The sequence below is a fragment of the Lepisma saccharinum genome, chromosome 14 (genome assembly GCF_977018435.1).
Source record: "Lepisma saccharinum chromosome 14, izLepSacc3.1, whole genome shotgun sequence".
Classification (NCBI taxonomy): Eukaryota; Metazoa; Arthropoda; class Insecta; order Zygentoma; family Lepismatidae; genus Lepisma; species Lepisma saccharinum.
The window spans coordinates 14,604,149-14,628,360 of NC_139242.1; the positions used below are offsets into that span (position 1 = coordinate 14,604,149).

The 24,212-nt window shown below is 37.3% G+C and overlaps 1 protein-coding gene across 2 annotated transcripts in view; it reads right to left on the reverse strand.

Moving 5' to 3' along the window:
* The window catches only part of nSyb (neuronal Synaptobrevin), a 44,774-nt gene that overhangs the window by 19,559 nt on the left and 1,003 nt on the right, over nucleotides 1–24,212 (reverse strand). For both annotated transcript variants that reach the window (XM_083134837.1, XM_083134838.1), the window contains exon 2: nucleotides 22,244–22,385. In XM_083134837.1, coding sequence (XP_082990963.1) covers nucleotides 22,244–22,385 — 142 coding nt within the window. The remainder of the gene's footprint in view (nucleotides 1–22,243; nucleotides 22,386–24,212) is intronic.

Here is a 24,212-nt window from a genome sequence, read left to right on the forward strand (position 1 = left end):
CTCATATGAAGAAATACCTCTGACACTTCAGAGGTAATGTAAAAACTATTTTCACATCTCATTACGCTAACTGGAAAGTAGTTTCCATCACTATATTGAGCAGACTGAATATCAACTGCAGTTCCTGATAAATATTGATAAAATTTTGAAATCAGATTTGACAATATCAAAGTAGAATAATAAAGAATAATCAAATGTATCATTCCACATCAACAGCACTAATCAAAAGGAGACTTTCTCTTAGTAGTGATTTTTATGTGACTAAAGATGTCATCATGGAGTTTCAAATGTTCATTCACATATTCCATTACATGAGAAAATAAAAATAAGACAAATAAGAGAAGGTACACTAAAGGCAATCCTGCTGGGAATAAAAATGTTAACTCACACAATGGAACTGGAAACGAAACAGATATGTACAAAAGCATGAACAAATAGCAAAAACTATATACCCAGGCCACATCACTCATATACGAGGCTGATATTTTTTTCTGGAAAACAACATTACAGATACTAAATATTTTTATACAGTTACTAAATATTTAAAACATAGTTTGCATAAGCTATCTTCATAAATCCTCCATAGCAACATTTTTGATGTGGGAAAACTTTGTAGTTAGCAACTTACCTAATGCTCAGAAATATTACTTCATCTTGTACAATGCACATTCACTCAATCAAAAGTTTACTTCACACAAGATCAATTTTTTTTCATTTTTAAGATTAAATATCTAGATATTTTGATGTCAGAAATTAACTCATAACATGTTTATATTTTTCTTTTCAAAGAGCCACTAATATTAATCAAATGTCACATATTCCAAATGAAGAAACCACAGGAAAAGTATCAAAACAGTTCACAAAATCAACATATGATAAAGAAATCTGATGAACAAACAAGATTTGATTATGAACAAGGGTCAATCAGTGGAAAACAGGCCACCTCGTATATCTCCACGTGTAGATGCCGCGGCTCCATGAAACTCCTGCCACTGGAAGAGGGTTCCTTTGTCGCACGGTAGATGGCAGGCTTGTGTGAAGTGGTGAGAGTGTGAGCCGTGTCAAGTGCAGGGACTTGCCATCTGACATACCATGGAGCCCAGTAAGGAAGAGCAGCAAGCAGTCTTGTGCTTCCTGGTGGAGGAAGGCACTAGTACAAAAAACATTCACCGTTGAATGGCGGCAGGGAACACTGTTTATCTCTGTCGCAGGTGAAGGAGTGGAGTCAGAGGTTTCATGAAGGCAGAACGTCACTGCAGGATGACCTGGACCATCTATCACTGCCACAAATGATGATCTCGGCAAATATCTGAATGACATCATTCAACAGGATTGACGGTGTTACACAGTGAAACACTTTGCACAGACCACAGGGGAAGTCGCAGCACGGTGTTTAACATCATGAAACACAGCCTCCAGTATCGGAAGGTGTGCGCACAGTGGGTTCCCCACAATTTGACTACAGAATAAAAACTGTTTCGCATGGGAATGGCACTAGAGATGCTCCTTCAATACAACCAGGAAGGCAGTGATTTCCTCCGTCAAATTGTCACGGGGGATGAATACATGTGCCATCTGCATGAACTGGAAACCAAGTGGCAAAGTCAGCAGTGGAAGCACCCTCACTCGCCACCACCAAAGAAATCGAAGGCTATGCAGAGTTCTCACGGTCAGGTGCTCCTCACATTGTTCTTCAACCACAAGGAGCCCCTACGAATTTTGTAAGAAATGTGCAACCGTTACTAGCGTGCTCTATACAGAAACTTTGACGTGCTTGTGTCAGTCCATCAAATCCAATAGACCAGGTTTGCTGTCATCCAGGGTGGTGTTGTTGCATGATAATGCACATCCGCATACGACCAATGTTGTCCATATGCGGGAAACACTCCAACATCCACCTTATATCCCAGACATGTCCCCATGCGATTAGGCATTCTTTGGTGAGCTGAAACAGGCACTGCATGGTCACCAATTCAACTTGGATGCTGAGGTGAAGGATGCAGTGATTGATTGGTTGCTGCAGCAACCACTCTCCTTCTACAGGGCTGCCATTGACCTACTGCTAGGACAGTGGGTCAATGCCTACGGGATTACTTTTAAGGTGAGCACATAGTTTCATAGTTATACAGGGTGGCCTGATTTCCACTGACTGACTGACCCTTATAGATGTAAGAAAAACTAACTAACTAACTAACTCTCTAGCCTTCTTAAACCAGAAGGTTCATGGCTGCAGCAACGTCTAAGGTTAATTCAAATCACAGCTTGCAGCAAAACCTTATAGAGCAGTGTAATTTAAAATCTAACTTACATACTGGAAGTCAGGAGAATTATTAATATGCAGTGAATGAAAAAGTATGGTGTTCCCAATAACTCAAAATTAAGCAAGTGAGAAATAATTTCAAAATAAAACATCTGGTAATCCATGCCACTATTTTAACCAACTAAACTTCTAAATCACGTGTTACTTCAACACACCTCCACTTCCTAGCAATCCATAAAAATTTTGTTTATCCCTTTCCACACCTTTAAAGAAATTAAGTTAAAAAAGTACACGAAAGAATTATAAAGTTGCACCCTCGATGACAGTCAGAAATATGAGGTGGAAAGGAGAGAAGGAATTATATAAATCATCTACAATATGATGTTAGGGTTCACTTGGAGTTGGTGTGGGCACTCATGTGTCTTGAATAATATCATCAAATAATAAAAATTTGTTCTGAATAATTATGCAGTGAAGAATAGCTTTAAGTAGTCAAGGACATTGGCAAGTATTACCAGATGTTTCATATTCAGTTGTAATCAAGCTGAAAATTTTCCAGTTGTTTTTGTACGAGATTTCAAACTTTCTATACTAACAGTAGTATGTGATACTCTAATGCAACTAATGTAGCATTCACATTAAAGTGACATGTCACACATAGCATGCCACTTGGAAACAAGACCCTAAGATAAGCCCCTTCTTGCATTAGTGTTGTGTCTCATGCTGCAAAAACCTGTACTTGTTTCTTAAAATTTGGTTTCAAGTTGCATGCCACATGTGACATGCCACTTTATTGTGAAAGCTAGATGTTATATCATCATCAATATTGACTGCAACATAAGCATTGTATTCTCATATCATATGCTGCATAGAATATTTCTCAAGGGTGATAAAAACCAGAAGTAAAACAAATACAGTCCCCAGCACAGAATAAAAGTTATTTTAAGTCTCCCAACTTCCTTTTGGAGTCTTCATAACATACACAAGACAATAAAGAACCGTACAAGTGCTTGTCCACCACGGAGAAGTTGGAAAATGCTGAAACTATAAGTTTGAATCTATGCAGATGCCTGTATGTGTTATATATCTAAACCGCGTTTGTTACAACCTGTAATGTTTCTCACGCTAGTGATCACTTGACAGTTTCTGTGCCAATGAGAAATGAAGAAAAATTCATCTGCTGGGCAGCGAGGAGTGAATGAATGGAAGACAGGAGAGAGGGGCTTACGCAGACCCAGTTCTGGTCCAACTCCCACATGTTTTATTGATGTCTTGAAGAATCTTGATTCGTAAGTGTGGTGTTGAATTTGTGCATTCTCGCATATTTTATGCGCAGCCTGGCTTCGACTTCCCAACATGGGGTTCACTAATGGTCTACAGTGGCTAGCACAGGAACAGTGACAGGTTGTACCAAACACATCATAGTTATTATGATTAATCTGCCGTAAATTGCACTACACGTCAAACTTCACAAAATATATGATCAGTCACATAGTTAATGTAGAAACTTCCCTGAACACAGTATGACGTTCCATGTTCTAAAAGCGCATTAAATGGCATCAAACTATGTACTGCATTGTAGTGCATCTGGGTTTAAAAATACAACATTGAACATTACGAATTTTTACTTCATCAACTTATACTAACCAATAAAATGCAAAACACTAAAAGATAAATTTCTGACATTACAAATGCAATAAATAACAAAAGGCAATGTTACCATATTACATTAACTTATGATTCATAATGTTCTATTAAATTATGTATATGCAGTGTGTTTTAAAAGTCCTCCAGAACTTTTAAAGTCCTCCAAAACTTTTAAAGAACACTGTATTATGAATTCACATTTAAAAAAGCAATATAAATTACATTATATGTTGTTATAAACTTGCAATATTCTTCTTGCTTACAAATCTTCTACTTTAGCAAATATTTTTTATTATGTGTTGCATTTTATTGGGGCAGGGGTTAAGTGGGCTGTTATAATTGAGTCACAATAGAATTAATCCCGCTATAAGATGTACAGTAAGATCTAATAGAAAAAAGCCTTACAAATAGAAGCATAAAAGAGTTTCTCAAGTGCTTGAAATGAGGAAGTGAAGATAAGTAATCAAAAGCAAAGGTTTATTACCAGGTCCAGAGAAGTTGCAAAGTAAGATCCCACAATTGGAAAAGACACTGAAACAGAGAACACAACATTCACAATACATATGAGCAACACTATTGAAAAAAAAAATAGAAAAGTTAGAACTATATCAAGAAGTCATCATGCACATGCAGCCATGCAGAATATCCTTAATGAAAACTTCATTTTCATTTTGAATTAACAAGCGCAAGGAAAATAAAAATCTACTGATATTCCATCAAAATCCTCTTCGGTATGATATTGCACACAACAATGAAATAATTTTAATATACACACATATATGTACACAAATATAAATTATAAACTTACACACACACATAAAACACCATCTACCAAAATAAAAAAATTCAAAATTCTCGACATTTTCTTGACCTTATTTCCTTTTTCTTTATTTTATTGCCTCATACTTAGGTATAGTTGAAAATTAAGAAAATAGATATTTTTATTCAATGAAAAAATCCTACCACAAGCCTGATTAAGATGAAAACTTAAGCTGTAATTTAACACGAGATTTAAACTTGCTTTCATTATAATTATTAATGCATGTAAAAATTAATGCTTCAGACCTCATCCTGGATGGGAAATGGCTACATTAATTTAATATTTTTACAAAACTTCACACATACAAGAATGTAATTCTTAAGAAACAAAGTGAACAAATCTTAACCCCAACTCAATACAATTTTAGATTTCCAAATAGTCAATTTTATCATATTGCAGTACAGGTATATAACAATGTAAATTCACTATAAAGGTATTGCCCAGGGAGGGGCAAGGAAGGTAATTTATTTCCAGGGGGGTAAATATTCTATTTTAAATATTATTTCCAGCCATATTTTCCCCCATAATAGTGATGCCCCCTCAAAAATCAGTTTCAGTCTGAAATTATCATGTTCCTTCAACGCCCTCATAATAATTAACATAAATTACTGTGACTGAAATGAAGTTGTGTGAAATATATACTTTTTAGGTGGACATTCAATTTCGGGGGGGGGGGGGGGGCTTCTGAGTATCTATGGCCTCAGCTAGGCAACTGGATTGTGCTGTTACCGACACATCTGGGTTGAAATGAATCATTACAACCCAAAGTGTCCATAACTGTATTGGAAGAGCATTGCAAGGCTATGCCACTTGGCCTCAAATTACAAGCATTTCTCGGTAGATGAGTCAGTACATTTTGTCAGCAAAGGTGTTGGCTAGATTGAATAACTTTTCCTCTGACAAGGGAAAGTGACCAGTTCAAATCCACCAACGAACATGAACCTGCACAACTGTTCAGGCTGAATATGCTGAATCATTCCCATATAAAATATGGTTTTAGCACAAAGTTACACTTCTACCTCATTAATCTCTTAAATGACGACTTTGATTGAAGTGAATGATAATTGTCTTGGGAAGAAATGTGCATTTTGTTAGTTGGATGTGAAGGAAGTGTTCAAACTTGTTCATTTGATGAAGATAATATGCTTGTTGGAGTGGAAAAAGACTCATTTGTGAAACTTACAAACACAATTATTAACAAGTATAAAAATAAATTCAAAATAGGTAAGGTAAAGCTCCCAGTGCATATTTAGATGATGTGGGGGTAGGGCCCCACACATTCTCAATCTCGGTCATTTTGGAGGTGGTGTGATTAGCACCCCACTCCGGTGACATTTTACTCCCCACCCCAAGGTACACATTGATTTGAGGCTGGGTGAGCCCCAGAGTCACTTTATGTGGGAGACAAGGGCAGAAAAATTCCCAATACCCATCCTGGGAATCAAACCCGGGTCTCCCACATGGCAGTCAGACACCATACTGACTAGACCACTGTGGCTTTATTCAAAATAACACACGCATTTTTATTTTTTAAATTAATTATGCCACTCTTTTGTCTATTTAGGCTAATTGTGATGATAGATGACATTCATGAAATGACAGTCACAAAAAAAACACCCATGCCCTGGTGAGGATTTGATCCTTTTGAGTGGCAAAATTGTGTCAACCCTCCAAAAGCACTCCGCCAATGAGACAGCTGTAATAATACACTTACGAACAATACACACAAATAGAATTAAATATTTCATGAACACTGTGTAATAGCCCCAAACCGATACCTTGTCACTTCTTTTCCCTAACATGCTTCGCATTCAAGGAAAACATATGGCAACAACTCCAGGGTGGTCACTCTAGGACCACGATAAAATTCAAGCATAATTCAGAGTTTTCAAGGAAAACTTTCCAAAAATTGAAAAGTGCAAGCAGATGTTTTCTATATTTTACCCTTACGTATTACCGCCTCTCACCCCCTCCCACACACACAAATATATTATAAAGGATTTGTGTGATTCAAATGTATCCAAAAAATCAAATTAATTTAAAGGGTGTATATATATTTAAAATATATAATTTAAGGTGCGGCGCTTACATTTGACATTTCATATATTCAGACTCGAAATACATCTTCAAATACAAGTCACAAAATGTTATGGGATATACTAATGTACGAAAAATTGTTAATTGTATTTCAAACTCAAATTTAACTAATAAACTTCAATATATCGTATCTTTCAATAACCATCCATCTGTCAGACAGATTGTTCTTCAAAGGACACTAACAAAGTAAACGAATTGAGAGATTGCCGTTTTACTTTCCATGCAGCTTTCTTCTCCTTCCTCGATAAAAATAAAAACTAAACTCTGAAAAACTTGCCTCAGGGCATTTATAAATATGAATAATTTCAAATAGGATTTGGATTAACAAAAATTGCAATTTTTCAAGTCTATGGAGAAAAATTCATGCAGAATGCACGCATAATACCGGAGCCAATAATTCAAGCATAATTCCCAAAATTCAAGGAATTCCCGGTGAGCAGCCACCCTGAACTCAGTTCGACATATTAAGCAAACTCAATAGTATTATCCATAATTTCCTACAAGTGTAGTGTGGAAAACCGAAACTGATATATTTTCTGATTTTGGTTTACAGAATTGATGGAACATGTTATGTTATTGATTGTGTTGGTGTTTTAAGTCCACTTTGTGCACAGTAAGGCTAATCGGGACTGGACCTATAATTTAAACTGGGATCCAAACTATGTGCCTCCACCAGGTATCGAACCTGGGACCCCTTGATTACAAGGCAACTGCAATGGAACATGTTATGTTATTGATTGTGTTGCTGTTTTAAGTCCACTTTGTGCACAGTAAGGCTAATCGGGACTGGACCTATAATTTAAAGTGGGATCCAAACTATGTGCCTCCACCGGGTATCGAACCTGGGACCCCTTGATTACAAGGCGACTGCAATGGAACATGTTATGTTGTCACATGTAGTTACGAGGTGTGGCTAGAAAAAAAAACAGATTGATGTTGCTGTTGACAAACAGCAAGCACGTCAAGGTCAAGATGTGCATGAGTGTATAACATGCTATCCTGCCTATCGACTGTGTGTGATTTCCCAGGGTGTGCGGCGCTTAGTTCCGCTGTAGCTTGTCGACGAAGTGAACCGTACATCTGTGCTCCGTTGGAAAAATGTTAAGTGTGAAAGTGGAACAGTGAAGTTTCTTATGAAACTCTGAAAATCCGCCACAGAAACTTATGGTTTGTTGAAGGAAGTATACAGAGATGAGTGTTTATCATGCTCGCAAGTGTTTGAGCGGTTTCAAAGGTTTAAAGAGGGATGAGAAGTGATTGCAGACGACTCGCATCCTGGACAGCCTTGCACGTCGAAAACTGAATCAAACATTGCAAATGTCGGTGAATTGATTCGAGAGGACGTCGCTTGAGTATTCGAGCTATTGCAAAACAACCAACATTATTACATTAAGGTGCTGACGACCCTTCGTGAGCGAGTAAGAAGACGTCAACCTGATTTGTGGAAAAGCAAGTCATGGATTCTTCATCAGGACAATGCTCCTGTCCATACGGCATTGTCAGTCAAGGCATTTTTGGCCAAGCATGGGATCCCAGTGTTAGAACATCCACCCTATTCGCCGGGTATCACTCCGTGCGACTTTTTTTTATTCCCAATGGTCATATCAGCACTGAAAAAAAAAACAGATTTACGACCGTAGAACCTGTGAAAACAAAAGTGACGGAAGTCATGAACATGGTTTCAGAAAATGATTTCCAGCACTGCTTCCAGAAATGGAAGATTCGTATGGAGTGGTGTATCGATAGGTCAGGGGAGTACTTTGAAGGGGATAATGTTTGTATTGTACAAAATTACCAATAAAATATTTTGTAGCAACAGTCAGGTTTTTTCTAGCCACATCTCGTATTTGTATTTTTGCTATTTAGCTATAAGGATGAATGAGGTTTAGATGGTAACTGATGGACCAGCACTAACAAAGAACACCCATGGCCAATGAAACTTAAACCAGAGACCTTCAGTGGATAGATCAAAAATCGACCACTTAACAGCCTCAGCTACCAAGCAAGCACCTGTAGTTACTGTAATCAAGTAAGTAGGTTAGGAAGTTGGACATTTGCACCCTATCTTTTGTAACGAATTTTCTACACAAATGCACAGGTTCTTTCTGTATTAACTTCAGTTGGAAGTAAAATTTTGCCTCAAAAGTCGAAGAAGAATCAAAATTTCATAGGACCTGTTAACACGTCGTGAGAATGAAGATAGTTTATGTAAAAATAAAAATATTTTCTTAGTAATTTCTACATTTGCCTATTTAGAAATTTCTATATTCTATAGGGCGTATATTAATTATACCATATAACAGAGGTTCCCAAACTTTTTCGTTTCATGGCACCTCTAGTGTTTCAAGATTTTTCCCTGGCACCCAAGTCAGAATGTGGGCCTATCTAACGCTCAGTTAGTGTGGTTAGGTTGCTTGCCTTAGTTAAAAAATATACACATATTTCAAATTTAGAAACATTTTACATGTAAAAAGTACTAAATAAGCTAATATTTTTAACAATATAATACTTTCAGTGAAAATAATACATTTCGTGGTGCTCCTGAAACCCAGCCACAGCGCACACTTTGGGAGCCACTGCCATATAATGTTATGGGTTTAAAACCTTCAACCACACATCAAGACAACACCAGTTAAAATTCCACTCTTAGGTTAAAATCTGTAAGAACCAATGATTAATAATATAGATATATAATTATGAATCTATAGATTAATAACACCACCTAATGTAACACCTGTTACTTCAAAAAAAAAAAAGAAATCATGCAATGCACTCATGCAAAAACGAGCTCCATGCATGGCCTTGCTCAAAAATCAATCTTCACTTAACACTCTATCAAGGTGGTGATATCCAAATAAATCAACATCTACTTTCTAGAAAATGGCAACAACCACTTGTTGATGGTTGGTTACTGTCCAAACCAGCTTCACATTTTTGTGTGCAATGATGTGTTAGCAGTAAAGTGAATGTATCGCTTGAATGTGAAGCCATGTGAAGGATGGAATGACAGTGTTGCAATATGCAGACATTAAACACCGGAACAAGAACAATCTCTAGGTAAGAATATTTAACATAACCTGTGGAAAAGGAGATGTGGTAGCCACTAGCATCATCACCCGGTTGGACGGAAACGAAGTTACAAACCCATAAACCGCAGCTCAAGAAACTCAGAGTGATTTACTAAACTTCCTCAAATTACATTGTAGGGTGTATTATTTGTATTAACATAATGAAACAGAATAAAATTTATTGAACGTTATGTGTAATAAGTAGCTAGCCATCGGTATATTCATTTTATCTCAAGGCATAAACTGTACATGGGTGTATTGCTTATAAAGGAGAAAGCATCATACATTAGGAAATGTGCTTTCATGTGCTCAGTTTTTGACATGTTTTCCTATCTGCATGTTGCAACACTAGCACAAAGATTTGCAATTTGTTTCAATGGTTAAATTCACCTCTTACCATTGTTTTGTCATCACGAGGTAAACAAGCTATTGGTTCCCCCTGGTTGAAGCAGTGTAAATAAGACTGCACACAACTAAGACTTTGGGCATTTTAGGATTAGTGCCTGACTAGCCACGTGTGAACTAGAATTTCTTCTATGGTAGCTTTTAGGGATTTCAAAGATTATCTCTAATGTTGGTGCTTAGCTCTAACATACAGCCCCTGGCCATATTATTAGATGCACCACACTTTTTTTTTTCAAAAGGGGAAAATTATACAAAATTGACCATTTGTTATCTGAAAAGTTTCCTGTACGATATTTGAATCTCGGCAAATACAAGTAATACGTACAAATGCACTTTCTAGCACAACATTGATAACAATAATAGTAATAATAATACAAAGTAATGTAATTTGACACAGTTCGCTTACTTTTCACATTAAAAATGTTGCAATAGGGTTCTTTGTGGCTGAACTTTGATTATTGTAATGAACAATATGAAAAGAGGAGGCACTGTTGTTACAAACAATACCTCCAACACTAAATGCCATTGTTGTTGGACGAACATGCTGCAGTTCAATTCAAGCTGAGTTGAGAGGAGGACATCTTGCAAATAGTGAATCGTATTTGTGCTAAACTTTGCAGTGATATTGTGTTTGTACACTGTCAGTATATACAGGGCTAGCATAAATGATTCATTCGTTTTGAAAAGGCTATATTTTCAAAAGTATTACACGTACACACATGAAAGATATATGAAAAGAACCACAAACTCACCAAGTTTGTATTGTATTGGAGGATTATGCCCGTCGACTAGAATTTTGCGTCAACATGCAGGAAGCATTGGAGGACGAGGATTTCGCCGCCAAGTTGATATTCAGCGATGAAGCAACGCTCCACTTATCCGGGAACGTGAATCGTCATAATGTGCGATTCTGGGGCACGGAAAATCCACGTGCAGTCGTGACAGTTGAAAGGGATTCGCCAAAGGTGAATGTTTTCTGTGCAGTGTCACAAACAAAGATGTATGGGCCGTTTTTCTTTGCTGAGCAAACTGTGACCGGTAAATGTTACCTGGATATGTTCCAGTTGTGGTTGTTCCCGCAACTCAGTGCTGACTTCAGGGATTTTGTCTTCCAACAAGACGGGGCACCTCCTCATTGGAACATCCCAGTTCGTGACTACCTAAACGATGAACTTCCGCATCGCTGGATTGGGCGTATTTGTGAGGATGACCTAGCTTTGTTCCCCTGGCCTCCCAGATCTCCTGATTTAACGCCCTGCGACTTCTTCCTGTGGGGGTACGTTAAGGACCTTGTTTACGTACCCCCACTACCGCAATCCTTAGTCGAGCTCAAAGAACGCATCAGTGCTGCAGTGCAGACCATTGACAGGACTATGCTACAAAATGTATGGAATGAGCTCGAGTTTCGTCTGGACGTGTGTCGTGTAACCAAAGGGACACATACCAAACATTTGTAGAGGGTGTATAAACTTAGTGAGTTTGTGGTTCTTTTCATATATCTTTCATGTGTGGCCGTGTAATGCTTTTGAAAATATAGCCTTTTCAAAATGAATGAATCATTTATGCTAGCCCTGTATTTTAAATTAATTATTAACATTAGGGAGTCATGTGTAAAAAAAGTGACTTGACACCGAGAAATATTGCTGAAATGAAGACACTAATAAAGACTAAAATGTTCTCCAATCGAGAGATTTCTCGAAGATCTGATGTGTCGGAAGCATGTGTGAGGCGAATAAAGAAGAAAATTTAATATGGTGGACAGTGTGAGCCACAAAGGAAGGACAGATGTGGACGTAAAACAATTTTTACTCCAAGATCCTTACGTTGTTTGAAGAACATTTGCCTCACGAATAGATTTGCGAGTACAAAGGAACTTAAAGATAAACTTGAAAAGAGTGGTGTTCGTGCATCTGAAAGAACAGTAAGGCGTAGGCTCTCTGATATGAACCTGAAGGCACAGACCTGCTAAGAAGCCAAAACTAACCCCTGCTATGATTTGTAAACGATTTCGTTGGGCAAAAGCACACAAAGAAAAAAAAAAAAGAACTTTTAGAATTTGTTTGCTTTAGTGACGAGTGCACGTTTCAAATCTTGGGGAATAAATCTCAGTTTGTGAGAAGATGTCCAGGCAAAAAATACATTCCTGATTGTGTTGTGCAGACTGTCAAACATCTGATAAAAGATATGATTTGGTCAGTCATTAGTGGCAAAGGTACAGGACATCTGTATTTGGTTTAAGGAACAATGAGGCAAGAACAGTATAGGGAAGTGCTTAGAAGAAAGTTGCTACCTCAAGTAAGAGAATGGTTCCGAAATGGAGAACCGTTCGTATTCATGCAGGATGGAGCCTCATGTCATACCCCAAAATCAATAAAACAGTTTCTACAGTGAAAATGTCCCTCTCTTGCCCTGGCCCGGGAAACTCTCCAGATATGAACCCAATTGAAAATGCATGCATTGATAGTATGCCAAGAAGAATCCAAGCACTGATAAAGGCAGCTCAATCAAATATTAAAATTGACTTCCAGTCATATGTATTGTATAGCTAATATTCAAAAAACACAGTAAGAAATTACATTTGTAATTATTAATGTATCAAGTAATTGTTTTTTTTTTGTTAAGGTTCATATGTAATATTTCATGTAATAAAATATAAAATAAGAACAAAGAATGACAAAAAATTTAGACTAGATAATAATATATCCTTAAAATTTTGCATAAAATTTGGAGGTGCACCTACTAATTTGGCCAGGGGCTGTATATACGAAGTCCAGCACAGCAAGAGAACAGTAACAATTTTATAATCCATTGTGAGGAAGGAAAATTAATTTCCTGCATTGCATGCCTAATTCTTCAGCCACTGGAAGATGAACAGAGACAAATACACATTTATAAATATCTGTACACATCCCATTGAGTGAGTAACCGGCAGAAGGCATTTTATATATTGTGTGCTGTGAATGAACTGCCCAGTAAAAGTGAAAACACAGGCAGAATTGAATTTATATGCCTTCTGTGAATTCTAGCAGAGTCACTGCAAAATTGGTAAGTCAATAGAAATTATATTTGTCAAGTAACACAGAATTGGTGTTCATAGAAGAAATGTATGTTTCATCATATTCTGGACTTCATTGTAAACTGCCATGGCTTCACGTTCTCAGGAATTCACTGAATTAATCATGCATAAATCAAGAAACCATGGAGTTTATTATTGGAATACATTTATTGTAAATACCGGAAAAAATTTTTACTGATAACTGTTGGATATTCAGGGTAGATAGGAATGCAATACTAATAAAGATTTTCTGGATACAAGAATGTTTCTGGATCTTCAAAGATCACAAATAGCTACCAATGTACATACAGAAAGGGACTGTTCTCTGATAAAAGAAAGAGGGTCAAATTTTGTCATTGCATTGACAATTTTAATCACTGCACAAACCAAAACGACTCGTACCTGACTTTCTGCTTTATAAAGAAAGTTTCAACATAGTTAACCATCAAAGTTCAGTTGAGAAATTCATGAATCTCCTTGCACACCCTTTGGACATTAAATGTATAATGAATATAATGTGTGGAAATGGACAAAAAATTTTCTTTACCTGAGAAATAGGACTGTAAGCTTACCTATGTAAGAGCGAGATAAATTTTGGAATTTGGATTACAAGCTCTGGAGACACATTGCAAATAATTTCAAATACAATTAAGTGTTAAAACCTTCAGCTTCACAGTTCCCCAGAGGAAATAACTATCAACATGTTTTTTCTTTCTTCACAATAACAGAAGAAACTTTCTTTGAATGGTGCAGTAACAGCACTGGAAATTTAATACATTATGTGATGTGCATGTGTCATAAGAATGAACCTCACAAATTCCCTATTCCAGCGCCTAAATAGCAATTTGGTACCATAACTCCAGAACATTCATAAATATTCCCTAAGATGATAATCACATTTTACATTATTGTTTTCCTGTACTAATTTGCAATAACGATTCACAAATTTCTTCCATTTATGTAAATAGTTTTAAAACGTGTACTTCTTGTAGAATATACAAATCCCTGAAACTTACAAAGTTTGTGTTAACACTAACTTCCAATTCGTTTTGTTTCTTCCATACATCAAACTTTCTCAATAACTATACGACGCACGCTTTTAGAAGCAATATCGGGCTCAGAGGGTGCGTGTGGCGACCAGCCAATTGCAGGAGTGCAACGTTGTACAGTTAGGAGACTGCGGCATGGAAGTTAACAGCCGTGTTCGGTATTTTTCTTGCACGCAAGAAGTTTTTCTAAAACTCGCCACTTTAAGTTTCATCAGAAAAAGGGGAAAGACATTTTGAACCTGACTGTCCAAGTCCCATGAATTTCCGTCGCCTACAGCCGGAGAAGAAACAAGGGAAACATCACATTTAATTTCCTTCCGCCTGTCTTTCTCATTGCCACCGTGTTGACGCAGCTGAGTTCTTGTGTCTGATAGAGAAAACTGTGGGTGTTCAATTCGTCTCGATATAAACAATGCTCCTTCATTGTCCTGGGCATTCTCGAACATTGAAAGTCTGGGTCAGTTTGAGTTCAGCATTTTTGTAACAAGGCTGGTGTGAAATTATTTGCTTATCGTTCACTTGTGCACCACAAAGAACAGTCGTGAGAAGATTAAATACAGCCCTTTCGTGCAATAGTGTGTGTTCTTTTTATTTTAAATAATGTCACTCTTGAAACCTAGCACCAGTAGTACAGGCACAAGGGTAAAATAATACATTCACAAGGGAGAAATATTATTTTTAAGGTGTATTCGTACTTCAAGGAATTGGCGTCGGAAGAAGTGCGTGCTGAAACAGTGTTTCCACATAGTAGAGAACTTACGGCTAAAGCGTGTGGTGTAAGTGTTCATACTGTGTCACGTATAGTAAAACAGGGTAAAATATCTACCACAGAAATCGGTGAACCCCTATTTAAATCTCCTGGGAAACATGCCAGAAAACAGAAAAGTATTACTAACTTAGATGACTTAGAAAAAGATGTACTCAGAATTAATTACACTGGTTCCTCTACTTCTATGGGGTTAATACTAAAATGCTTGGGCCTCAAATATATATATATATATATATATATATATATATATATAAAGATGGGCGTAAATTTCTGTTAGGGGTGATATAGTTGCCGCGAGAATTAAATTTTGGAGATCTAACTTGCGCTAGCAGTTAGTTGGCAACAGCCCAGTAGCACTGGCTGGGTATTGGCCGAACTCATGTTCCTTCTAAAAGTGTACGCCATATAATGTGTACATGTGCCATATAATTAATTCTTCTTTTGAATCAGTGATTGTCAGCCAAATGAAATGGAACTACTAAATGTGCTTCTGCTCTCACACGTTTAGCAGACATAATGAAAAGCGTAAAATCATTGTGCAATACAAGTTCAAAACAAAACTATTTTTTTAGTTTCTTTCCTTTTGTGACACGAGTGTACAAATCAAAAGCATGCTCCTCTTCTATGCACTTCATTACGTACATAATCCTAAAGAAAGGAAAATGCACTTAACGTGAGCTAACTAATACCGAGGTAAATAAATAAATAATAGACTGTGATATGGAAAGCAATCAATTGCCTAAAATTGATAACAGTCTCTCAGAAGCAAAGTTTAATTCTTACTTCATTCCATCAACCGCTAGCAGACAAACGAGGTACTAAGATAAATCAAGGTAAATGCATGCTTTATAAAACAGACTGTACAAACCTGTACGACAACAACACAGCTTTTTGAATTAAACCATTCATAGGAGAGATTACTAGAGCAGAACTAATGAAATACATTTGGTCTTTCGTTACTGTCATTTTCGGGTAGAAACAGATCTACTGGAATTCCTCATGTCAAGTGAACTGGACAAAGTATGTATTACGCTCATATGTTGCATAAGGTTGGAGCTTCGTTTCTGAATTTACGTTATAAACTGTTGCTGTTGCTGGAGTGCTGAATTATTATCTTCACTGAGCTGAAATAGTAAAAACTTCATCTAGATCTGCCCTACTAGAATCACAATTTCTACATTTGTGTTATGAATGAAACAAAATGATTCATTCATATACTTTAGTTTGCTTTCAAATAGAGGTATTGTTTTTTTCATGCAGTCAAACAAATTTTAATTTTAGCATCTGCATTGACACAATTTGCCAACATTCACCAAAAATTCGTCATGTGGCATGTTTAAACTTTCTGCACGAGATATTTTACTATGTGATGGAACCCTAATTTTAAGGTTCTTCAATGAAATAAAGTGCCACATAGTGCAGGAAACATTATGAAATTTTTTAACCACATGGTCATGGAAAATATACAACTGAAGCTTCAGTGTACTCATTACAAATCAAACCTGAATTACAAGATACATTAATTTTTGCTATAAAATTCAGAAACCTAACTTTTCCCAGAAGAAAACAAGCCTATTGCAAAGTTTTATGTAGCATACACTTGGCAAACAGGATACCAATCCAAGTAAGCATAATGTATATTATTTAAGCATTTTTTTTGCCATAAATTATAATCTCGACCCAGAAAACAGTTCATATCTGGCAATTTACACCACTAATGAAAAAGATTTTGTGGATGGAATTATTGAACACTGTAAAGTCAAATAAGGAAACTTAACACAGAGAAGTAATTTTCAATGCGTGAACAAGCATCACATATTTACATAAGTGAATTCAAACATTTATGACAGTAGGCATCTGGGAAAGTTTGGTCCACAAAGAAGTTTAAAAAAGGCAACTATCACATTAGTAGATACTGTCCAAATAAAGACCACTGCATAACATTGAACAACAAATGAAAGTGTGCATGTGGTACACAGCTACAAGCTAAGAGAATAACTCATGACAGAAGGTTTGATCCTGTGTAAAGAAATTAGTTTAACATTTGGCAAAGCACATCACATTGTCACTTCATTTATACACTTATTTTCACAAAGATTAAGAGGAACATACACAATCAGAAGCAACTTCATACTAGTACATGTGAAATTATGAAAAGATAATGCATCACACAACATAAAAAACAACAAAACAAAGCATATTTAATAGAAAAGTGACATGACATAGTACTTCTCTATAGAAGAAACAGAAGCACGACTGGACATAATCTATAATTACTTAAAAAGTTAAGGAAATATTCAGGTACCCCACGAAATATGCAACAAAAAGTTACTGACTGATGAAATTATAGTTGCACTATTGTAGTTATTATAATGAAATGTATACATATATAATACGACTTTTTTGAAATGTTAATAGCACCAAAAAGACACACCAACAAAAAAAAAAAATGGTACAGAGACCAAGTTCCCATGCTCCGCAGGCACCATTTTAATGACAGCGTGTGCGTCATTTCTGCTTTGCATGTAACAGAACACAGTGATGAAACAGTATTTCATAACTGACATTAATGAACACTGAGAATATTTCTTAATTAACACTGAGAATATGTCTATGTCTTACCCAGTTGTAGTATAACCACTTCAAAATGCAAATATCGCAATGTAAAAATAACCTGTGGTGCAACATCCCTTGAGGATCTGGATCTACGTACTGACTGCTGGCCTCACTCCCACATACCTCAGCAGAGGTGAGCGATCATCCAACAAGTTACAAGGTGGCGTTTGGTCAGTACAATGAACCCCCAGTTGCTGTTGCAGGTTTCCATGACCGGGTTACATTACTCATTCGTAATTACAGAATTTCCCCACAATGCTGAATGATCACCGTTTCTATACACTACCCAAAATCTCAGGATAAAAGTTGTTATGCACCCCCCCCCCCCCTTCCCAAGGTGACTGAAACCATCGTGTCCCGTAGACCGAGCATGACATTTCCCAATGTAGCTAATTTACAAATTGAAAATTCCCATGCACTTAAGATATCACCTGATACCTAGTAAATCATATCATCATAAACAAACCACATGCAATAACAGGGTTTCTTTTTGAGGGTATTAACCAGCAAAAGATGAAAAAAGTACCCTCTGTCTGTCAGTCAGTGTCAACTATTACTGTCTCAAACTCAAAGAGCAATAAAAACAAAATTTTTTGGAGTGATAAACCTCGATGCAACAACCAGCCAAAAGTGACCTGTAGATATCTACAAAATGAGCGCATGTCAAGATCTGAAATTTTTATGCATGGAGTCCTAGTAAATGTTAATTTAATGCAACATAAATTATTTTTATTGTTTCAGTCATGGACACTTCTGGCTTGTAACATTCCCATTCACTTTCAATAGAATCGTTACGACCCACAAGTATCCGTGACTAAACATACACATCTCTGTGAGGGTCAAACAACTGACACATCTGTAAAGCTTTGACATCTAGAAACCATTCAAATAACAAATACAAAATTTTGTGGGTTCGAAGAACTGGGGACTTTCTACAGTATCCAATTTGCAAAATCAAAAGTCAACAACTGATACACAGCATATGTTTTAACCTTTGATATCTCACTATAAATGAAAATAAGAATAAAAAATAATCATGAAATTATAGCTATACATTTTTAAAATCATGGCACATTAGTGCACTAGAAAAATATCATAAATTTTAAACAGCAATCAAGTATTATAGAGTCCTAAGTATTTAAAAAGTAAATGAAACAACAGAAAATATAGTCATACAATGGAACAATTCAAAAAATATCAAAATGAAAACTCAGTTTCCCTTTCCAATATGCAGTAAACCTTAAAGTAAAAATGTAATTTCTAATTTCAGAAAGATAACCAAGTCAGCAGACTGGATCAGCCTGTCACTAATACTCAGCATGTTTAGTAATACTTTGGGAAATGGATAATCGGCATGCTTTGAAGCTCTGGAAAATGCTCATTCCGGCCTCATAGTTCTTTTAAATGGCTTTCCCAGTTGTAGGTCATAAAGCTGTTGTTATGCCGATCAAGAATGAATGACATCATACATATTCAATGAGTCACCTGTTGCTATGTGGAGCAAGAGGGGAATGTTGTCTTGTGTATACAGTGAGTCTCCAACCCACAACACCTCCCCCACTCTCCCTCCACTGTGTTTAGCAACCCAAAGGTTTCATTTCTGTAACCACCTTGTTTATTCTGTAGTAGAAGAAAGCGAGATCAAAATTATGTTATGGATTTGCAGTGCTCGGGAAGTTATTTTCTATTCATTCTTGTCCAACAAATACTGCTCATTCACATCCCGTGTGATGGGAGGTACACGCTCAAATTCTACAAGAACCATTTTTCACAGACACAAAGTGAAAAGTAATGGGAAATGGCCATTTCACTTTTATATTGTTTAAAAATTATTGTTACTAAAGAAATCCAACCTGGTAATTTGTATTTACGCCTGTTTCCAACGCATAGGAGGTGATTCTACAAGTGAAAACACAGAAGTTCATGTGATGAAATGCCGAAAACTGCACCCATTCGGATTTATTGAAGTGGGAAAATTATGTTTACAAGGAAGTAGTAGCACAACGATCAACCTTATCACTGCGGCGAAGGGCGTTCCACAAAGAAATGCGGCATGCTCTATCCAAAAAAGCACATGGCAGATGTGTGAAGTTCATGTGCAAGGGATTCCCAAACGAAGCAAATGGGTCTGTTGAAGTCATGGGGGTAGGGAAAGGTTTTATGGAGTGATTAGCATGTTTTTATTCACGATGTTGTGTTGTCAATATTTGTACGTACCCACATGCAGAAAGGCCGAAGCGTGGCCTTGCAGGAAAGCACCGGCCGCTGAAATTCGTGCCTCACGTACTGCGATATCAGCATCACCGCGCATCAAGTTACCATACACATGTTTGCGGTTGAATACGTACAAGTGGAAGGACGTGAACTTGGCAAATTGGGCAAACCTCGCAATAGGCACTGCTAGGTGTTATCGATAGGCATGGCCCGTCGTGTACAGTGCACTATGTAGTGTTAGTCATCTATGGGTCGGCAGATATCTACACCGCAGAGGAGCTGGCAGACATGCATCTCATTTATGGCGAGACAGGAAGTAATAGCCACGCAGCACAGCTCTGGTATCGGGAAAGTTTTCCAAATAGGAGTCTGCCGTCGCACACCTTCTTTCAAAGAGTGCATACTGAACTTCGGGAAACAGGATCAGTGCTACCACCCCGTCGAGAAATTGGGAGACCACAAATTGTGCGCACAGATCAGTTTGTGGATGTGGTCTATCCTGAATTTTGCAAACAGGGTGTTGTGGACGATGAAGCAATGTTCACCAAAACGGTTGTTCAATAGTAAAAACAGTCACGTTTGGCATTTTGCAAATCCACATGCAATTCTCGTGGCACACCATCAGCACAGGTTTGCTGTTAATGTGTGGTGTGGGAGACCATTTGATTGGGCCGTACATTTTCCCTGTTCACTTGTGTGGTGGCACATAGCATGCATTTCTTTATGATGTTTTGCCTGAACTGTTGGGAGGACGTGCCCTTGGCACTGAGGCAAGGACTATGGTTCTAACACGATGGTGCACCACCACATTTTGACCAAAATGTGCATCACTTCCTCAATGGCTCGTTCCACAATCGGTGTATTGGTAGGGGTGGGCCTGTGGCGTGGTCAGCAAGATCGCCGGACATCACTCCCCTGGACTTCTTTCTATGGGGAAAGATGAAACATTTCGGTATGCGAAACACCTGTCGTGTCAGCTGAGGATCTCATTGCATGCATTAATGCCGACCGCAACGATGATAGCAGACACCGCGGGGTTGTTTGCTAGCACTAGACAATTGTTGATTCAGCATTGTCATCTCTGTGTGGAAGTTAATGGCAGACAGTTTGAAAATCGTCTGTGATGTGGTTCCCTAAGCCCTCCACTCTGCACACAGTCAACATGTCGACACATATGCAACCTAGCGCAGCATCACCATCATCTTTGTTTTTCTACGTAATGGTGATGTCCACTACGGATATTTGCTATCTTCTTGGTTGTCAGTCTCCACATATCACTTTCCGTGGATAACTCATCTCGCTAAACCCTTCCCTACCCCCTTGACTTCAACAGACCCATTCGCTTCCTTTGGGGAGTCCCTTGCGCATCAACTTCACACATCTGCCATGTGCTTTTTTAATAGAACATGCCGCATTTCTTTGTGGAACGCCCTTCGCCGTGGTCATATGGTTGGCTGTCATGCCACTACTTCCTTGTAAACATAATTTTCGCACTTTTTTTCCACTTCAATAAAACGAATGGGTGCTGTTTTCGGCATTTCGTCACATGAACTTCTGTGTTTATTTTCACTTGCAGAATCACCTCCTACGCATTGGAAACGAACTTTAGAAACACCCTGTATATGTGTTATATGCGGTGACATAGCGAAAACATGTATGGTTTCATGTTGGCTATCCGCATTATTCTGTACATAATACACATCACAGTTTTTGCGGGCAAAAGTTTTGGAAAAAAGTGCCATTATGCATAAGTGAATATGGTATATGTGAATAAAAATCATAGATAACTGTTGATTGAATTACTACAGTTCAATAAACCTGAACTGAAGGGAATGCATTCACAGAAATCATTCCTGGTCTTGAGTCAGGGAGGGGAGCGGAGAATGCTTGCGAGGGGAGCGCAGAATGCTTGTCAGAAAATCTCGCTATTCAGGGCCTGATTACAAACACTTTCAAACTTGTCAGTACTTCTTGTTATGGGAAAGAATTGCTGAAATTGAAATCAATAGAAAATGTAAAGGAATTCCAGTCTGCTGTTGGGAGAGTTCATAAAGAAGGAGAGGTGGATGGAATTAACAATATGCTGGAAATCATTACTTTTATTACATGTCTTTATTATGGCATGTGCTTCCCTTGCTGTAGAAAGATAGATTGCCCCTGTAAATAAGTAAGAATTTCTTAGACGTGACACAACTCTAATCGGCAAATAGTTAGAGAGTTAAACTTCTAGTTAAGATCCTTACCTCATCCACCTGAGCTTGTGACTGCTGCAACCGTTTTTGGGCTGCAAGCTGTTGTGGAGTTCTGGGACCACCGACAATCTCACCATCGCCTCCCGGTGCTGGGGCCCCACTACCAGGCCCAGTTGGTTCACCTTCCGCTGACCTAAACGAGAAAGGATATATTTCAAGTACAAGAAATCCATAGGTAGGTACATATTTCTACTCTCTCGATTTGCCCATTCTTTTATCTTTTAGATTATGTTCTTAGTAGATACACTGGGCAGAAATCAGAAAATAGTAATGTAATAGAAACCAGGCCAGCATGATAGAACTCATCTCCAGGGTTATTAACACAAAAGAAACATACCGCTAATATTGTTTCTATCATGTTATGATTTTATTTTACAACAAGACTTGGGCTAAACCAATACCACTTTCAACCAATGGTCATGCTGATGCAGACCATTTTTACTGATGCTTGAAAATTGTAATTTAATTAAAAGTTGTTCAAAATATTAATATATATTAAAGTGCAGTATTCCAGTCCAATTATATGCATCAATATAGCAAGAGTTTTGCTTTCAAATATTCAATAATATCATCAAAGTATTAAAGTGCATGTTACATAAACAAAAAATCCAATTTTTCACACAAAACTTCAAAATTCACATAATTTGCATCTGCAAGTATGCACTGCATTTTGCAGACCCTGTGAAAAACCAAAATATTCTAAAAGTAATGGCTGATATCAGTAAATATATTCAAACTGATGCTGGCAACACTGACATCAGCCTGACCCTGCATCGCCTCAGCCCTAGTCTTGTTGTTTTAAGTTATCTTAATCCTTAAATTTATCAGTATTTTAATCCCCCCCAAAATATATGCAGGAGTCCGTCACAAGATGACACAAACATGAGAAAATTAATGAATCACCTACACAAATGCAGCTATAAGGTTGATGTTTTCAAATCTGAATATATCCTCCCTTAGCAAAACACTCTCAGAGCATGTACTTATCCAAATATTAGTACTGAAGAGGAGCAATAAGGATATTCTTTTATCATCATCTCTGGACAGAAGTTACAACATTTGGAGCAATTTTACAATACCGGACTATTCCCCGATTTCATTCATATTTCGCATACTTAATGATTTTGGGCTCCTGCAGTTAATATTTGGGGGGTCTCGTGTAGAAATTCGAAAAAAAAAAAAAGGGAGTCCGTGATGGTAACCGACAATGCACAATTGCTCATTATTTACGTGTTTCCAATACTGAAAGAACGAAATTACGACCCCACATTGTAACTATGTTTGCCTAACCTAACAGAACCTAACCTTACCGTGAATGGTGTGTGGGGCACTGTAAAAAGTCTCAGTTTCGTAGCACTGGAGGGACAAATTATAACTACAAAATCGTGATCAAGTGTTCTAAAATATTGAATATGCAAAATATGAACGAATGGCTTGTATTATTAATATGTACCCAACTAAAAGTTACTAAAAACTTACGAAAGAAAGAACTTTATTTGCTACCTTCAAAGTTGCCATCTTCCTCACACGACACAGATTATTAACTGTAGACACTGTAAATAATTCGCAACGTCATGTATTCATATCAACCAACGTGGTTTCCATGCATCTATACAGAGAATGATCGCGGTAATTGAGAAGCTAATTTTCAGACTTCTACAATTCAAATAACAATTTCAACACGTTACCCCCACATGTTAACCTCGGATACTTCATCGTGACTACGTATAAGAATTAGGATAGAAATTACTGATTTGTCCGGTATTGTGACGAAATCTGGGAATGGTCCAGTATTGTAAAATCTTACCTGACATTTACTCAAATAACTCATATACATGATAAAAAAACCTTCCATCCATCATCTTCTAACACCCAATATTTTTACAAAAATGAGTTAAGACAAAACTGGCTGTATTCTGAACAGTTATTGCAAACTGTGTTTGAACTGTATCTATAACAC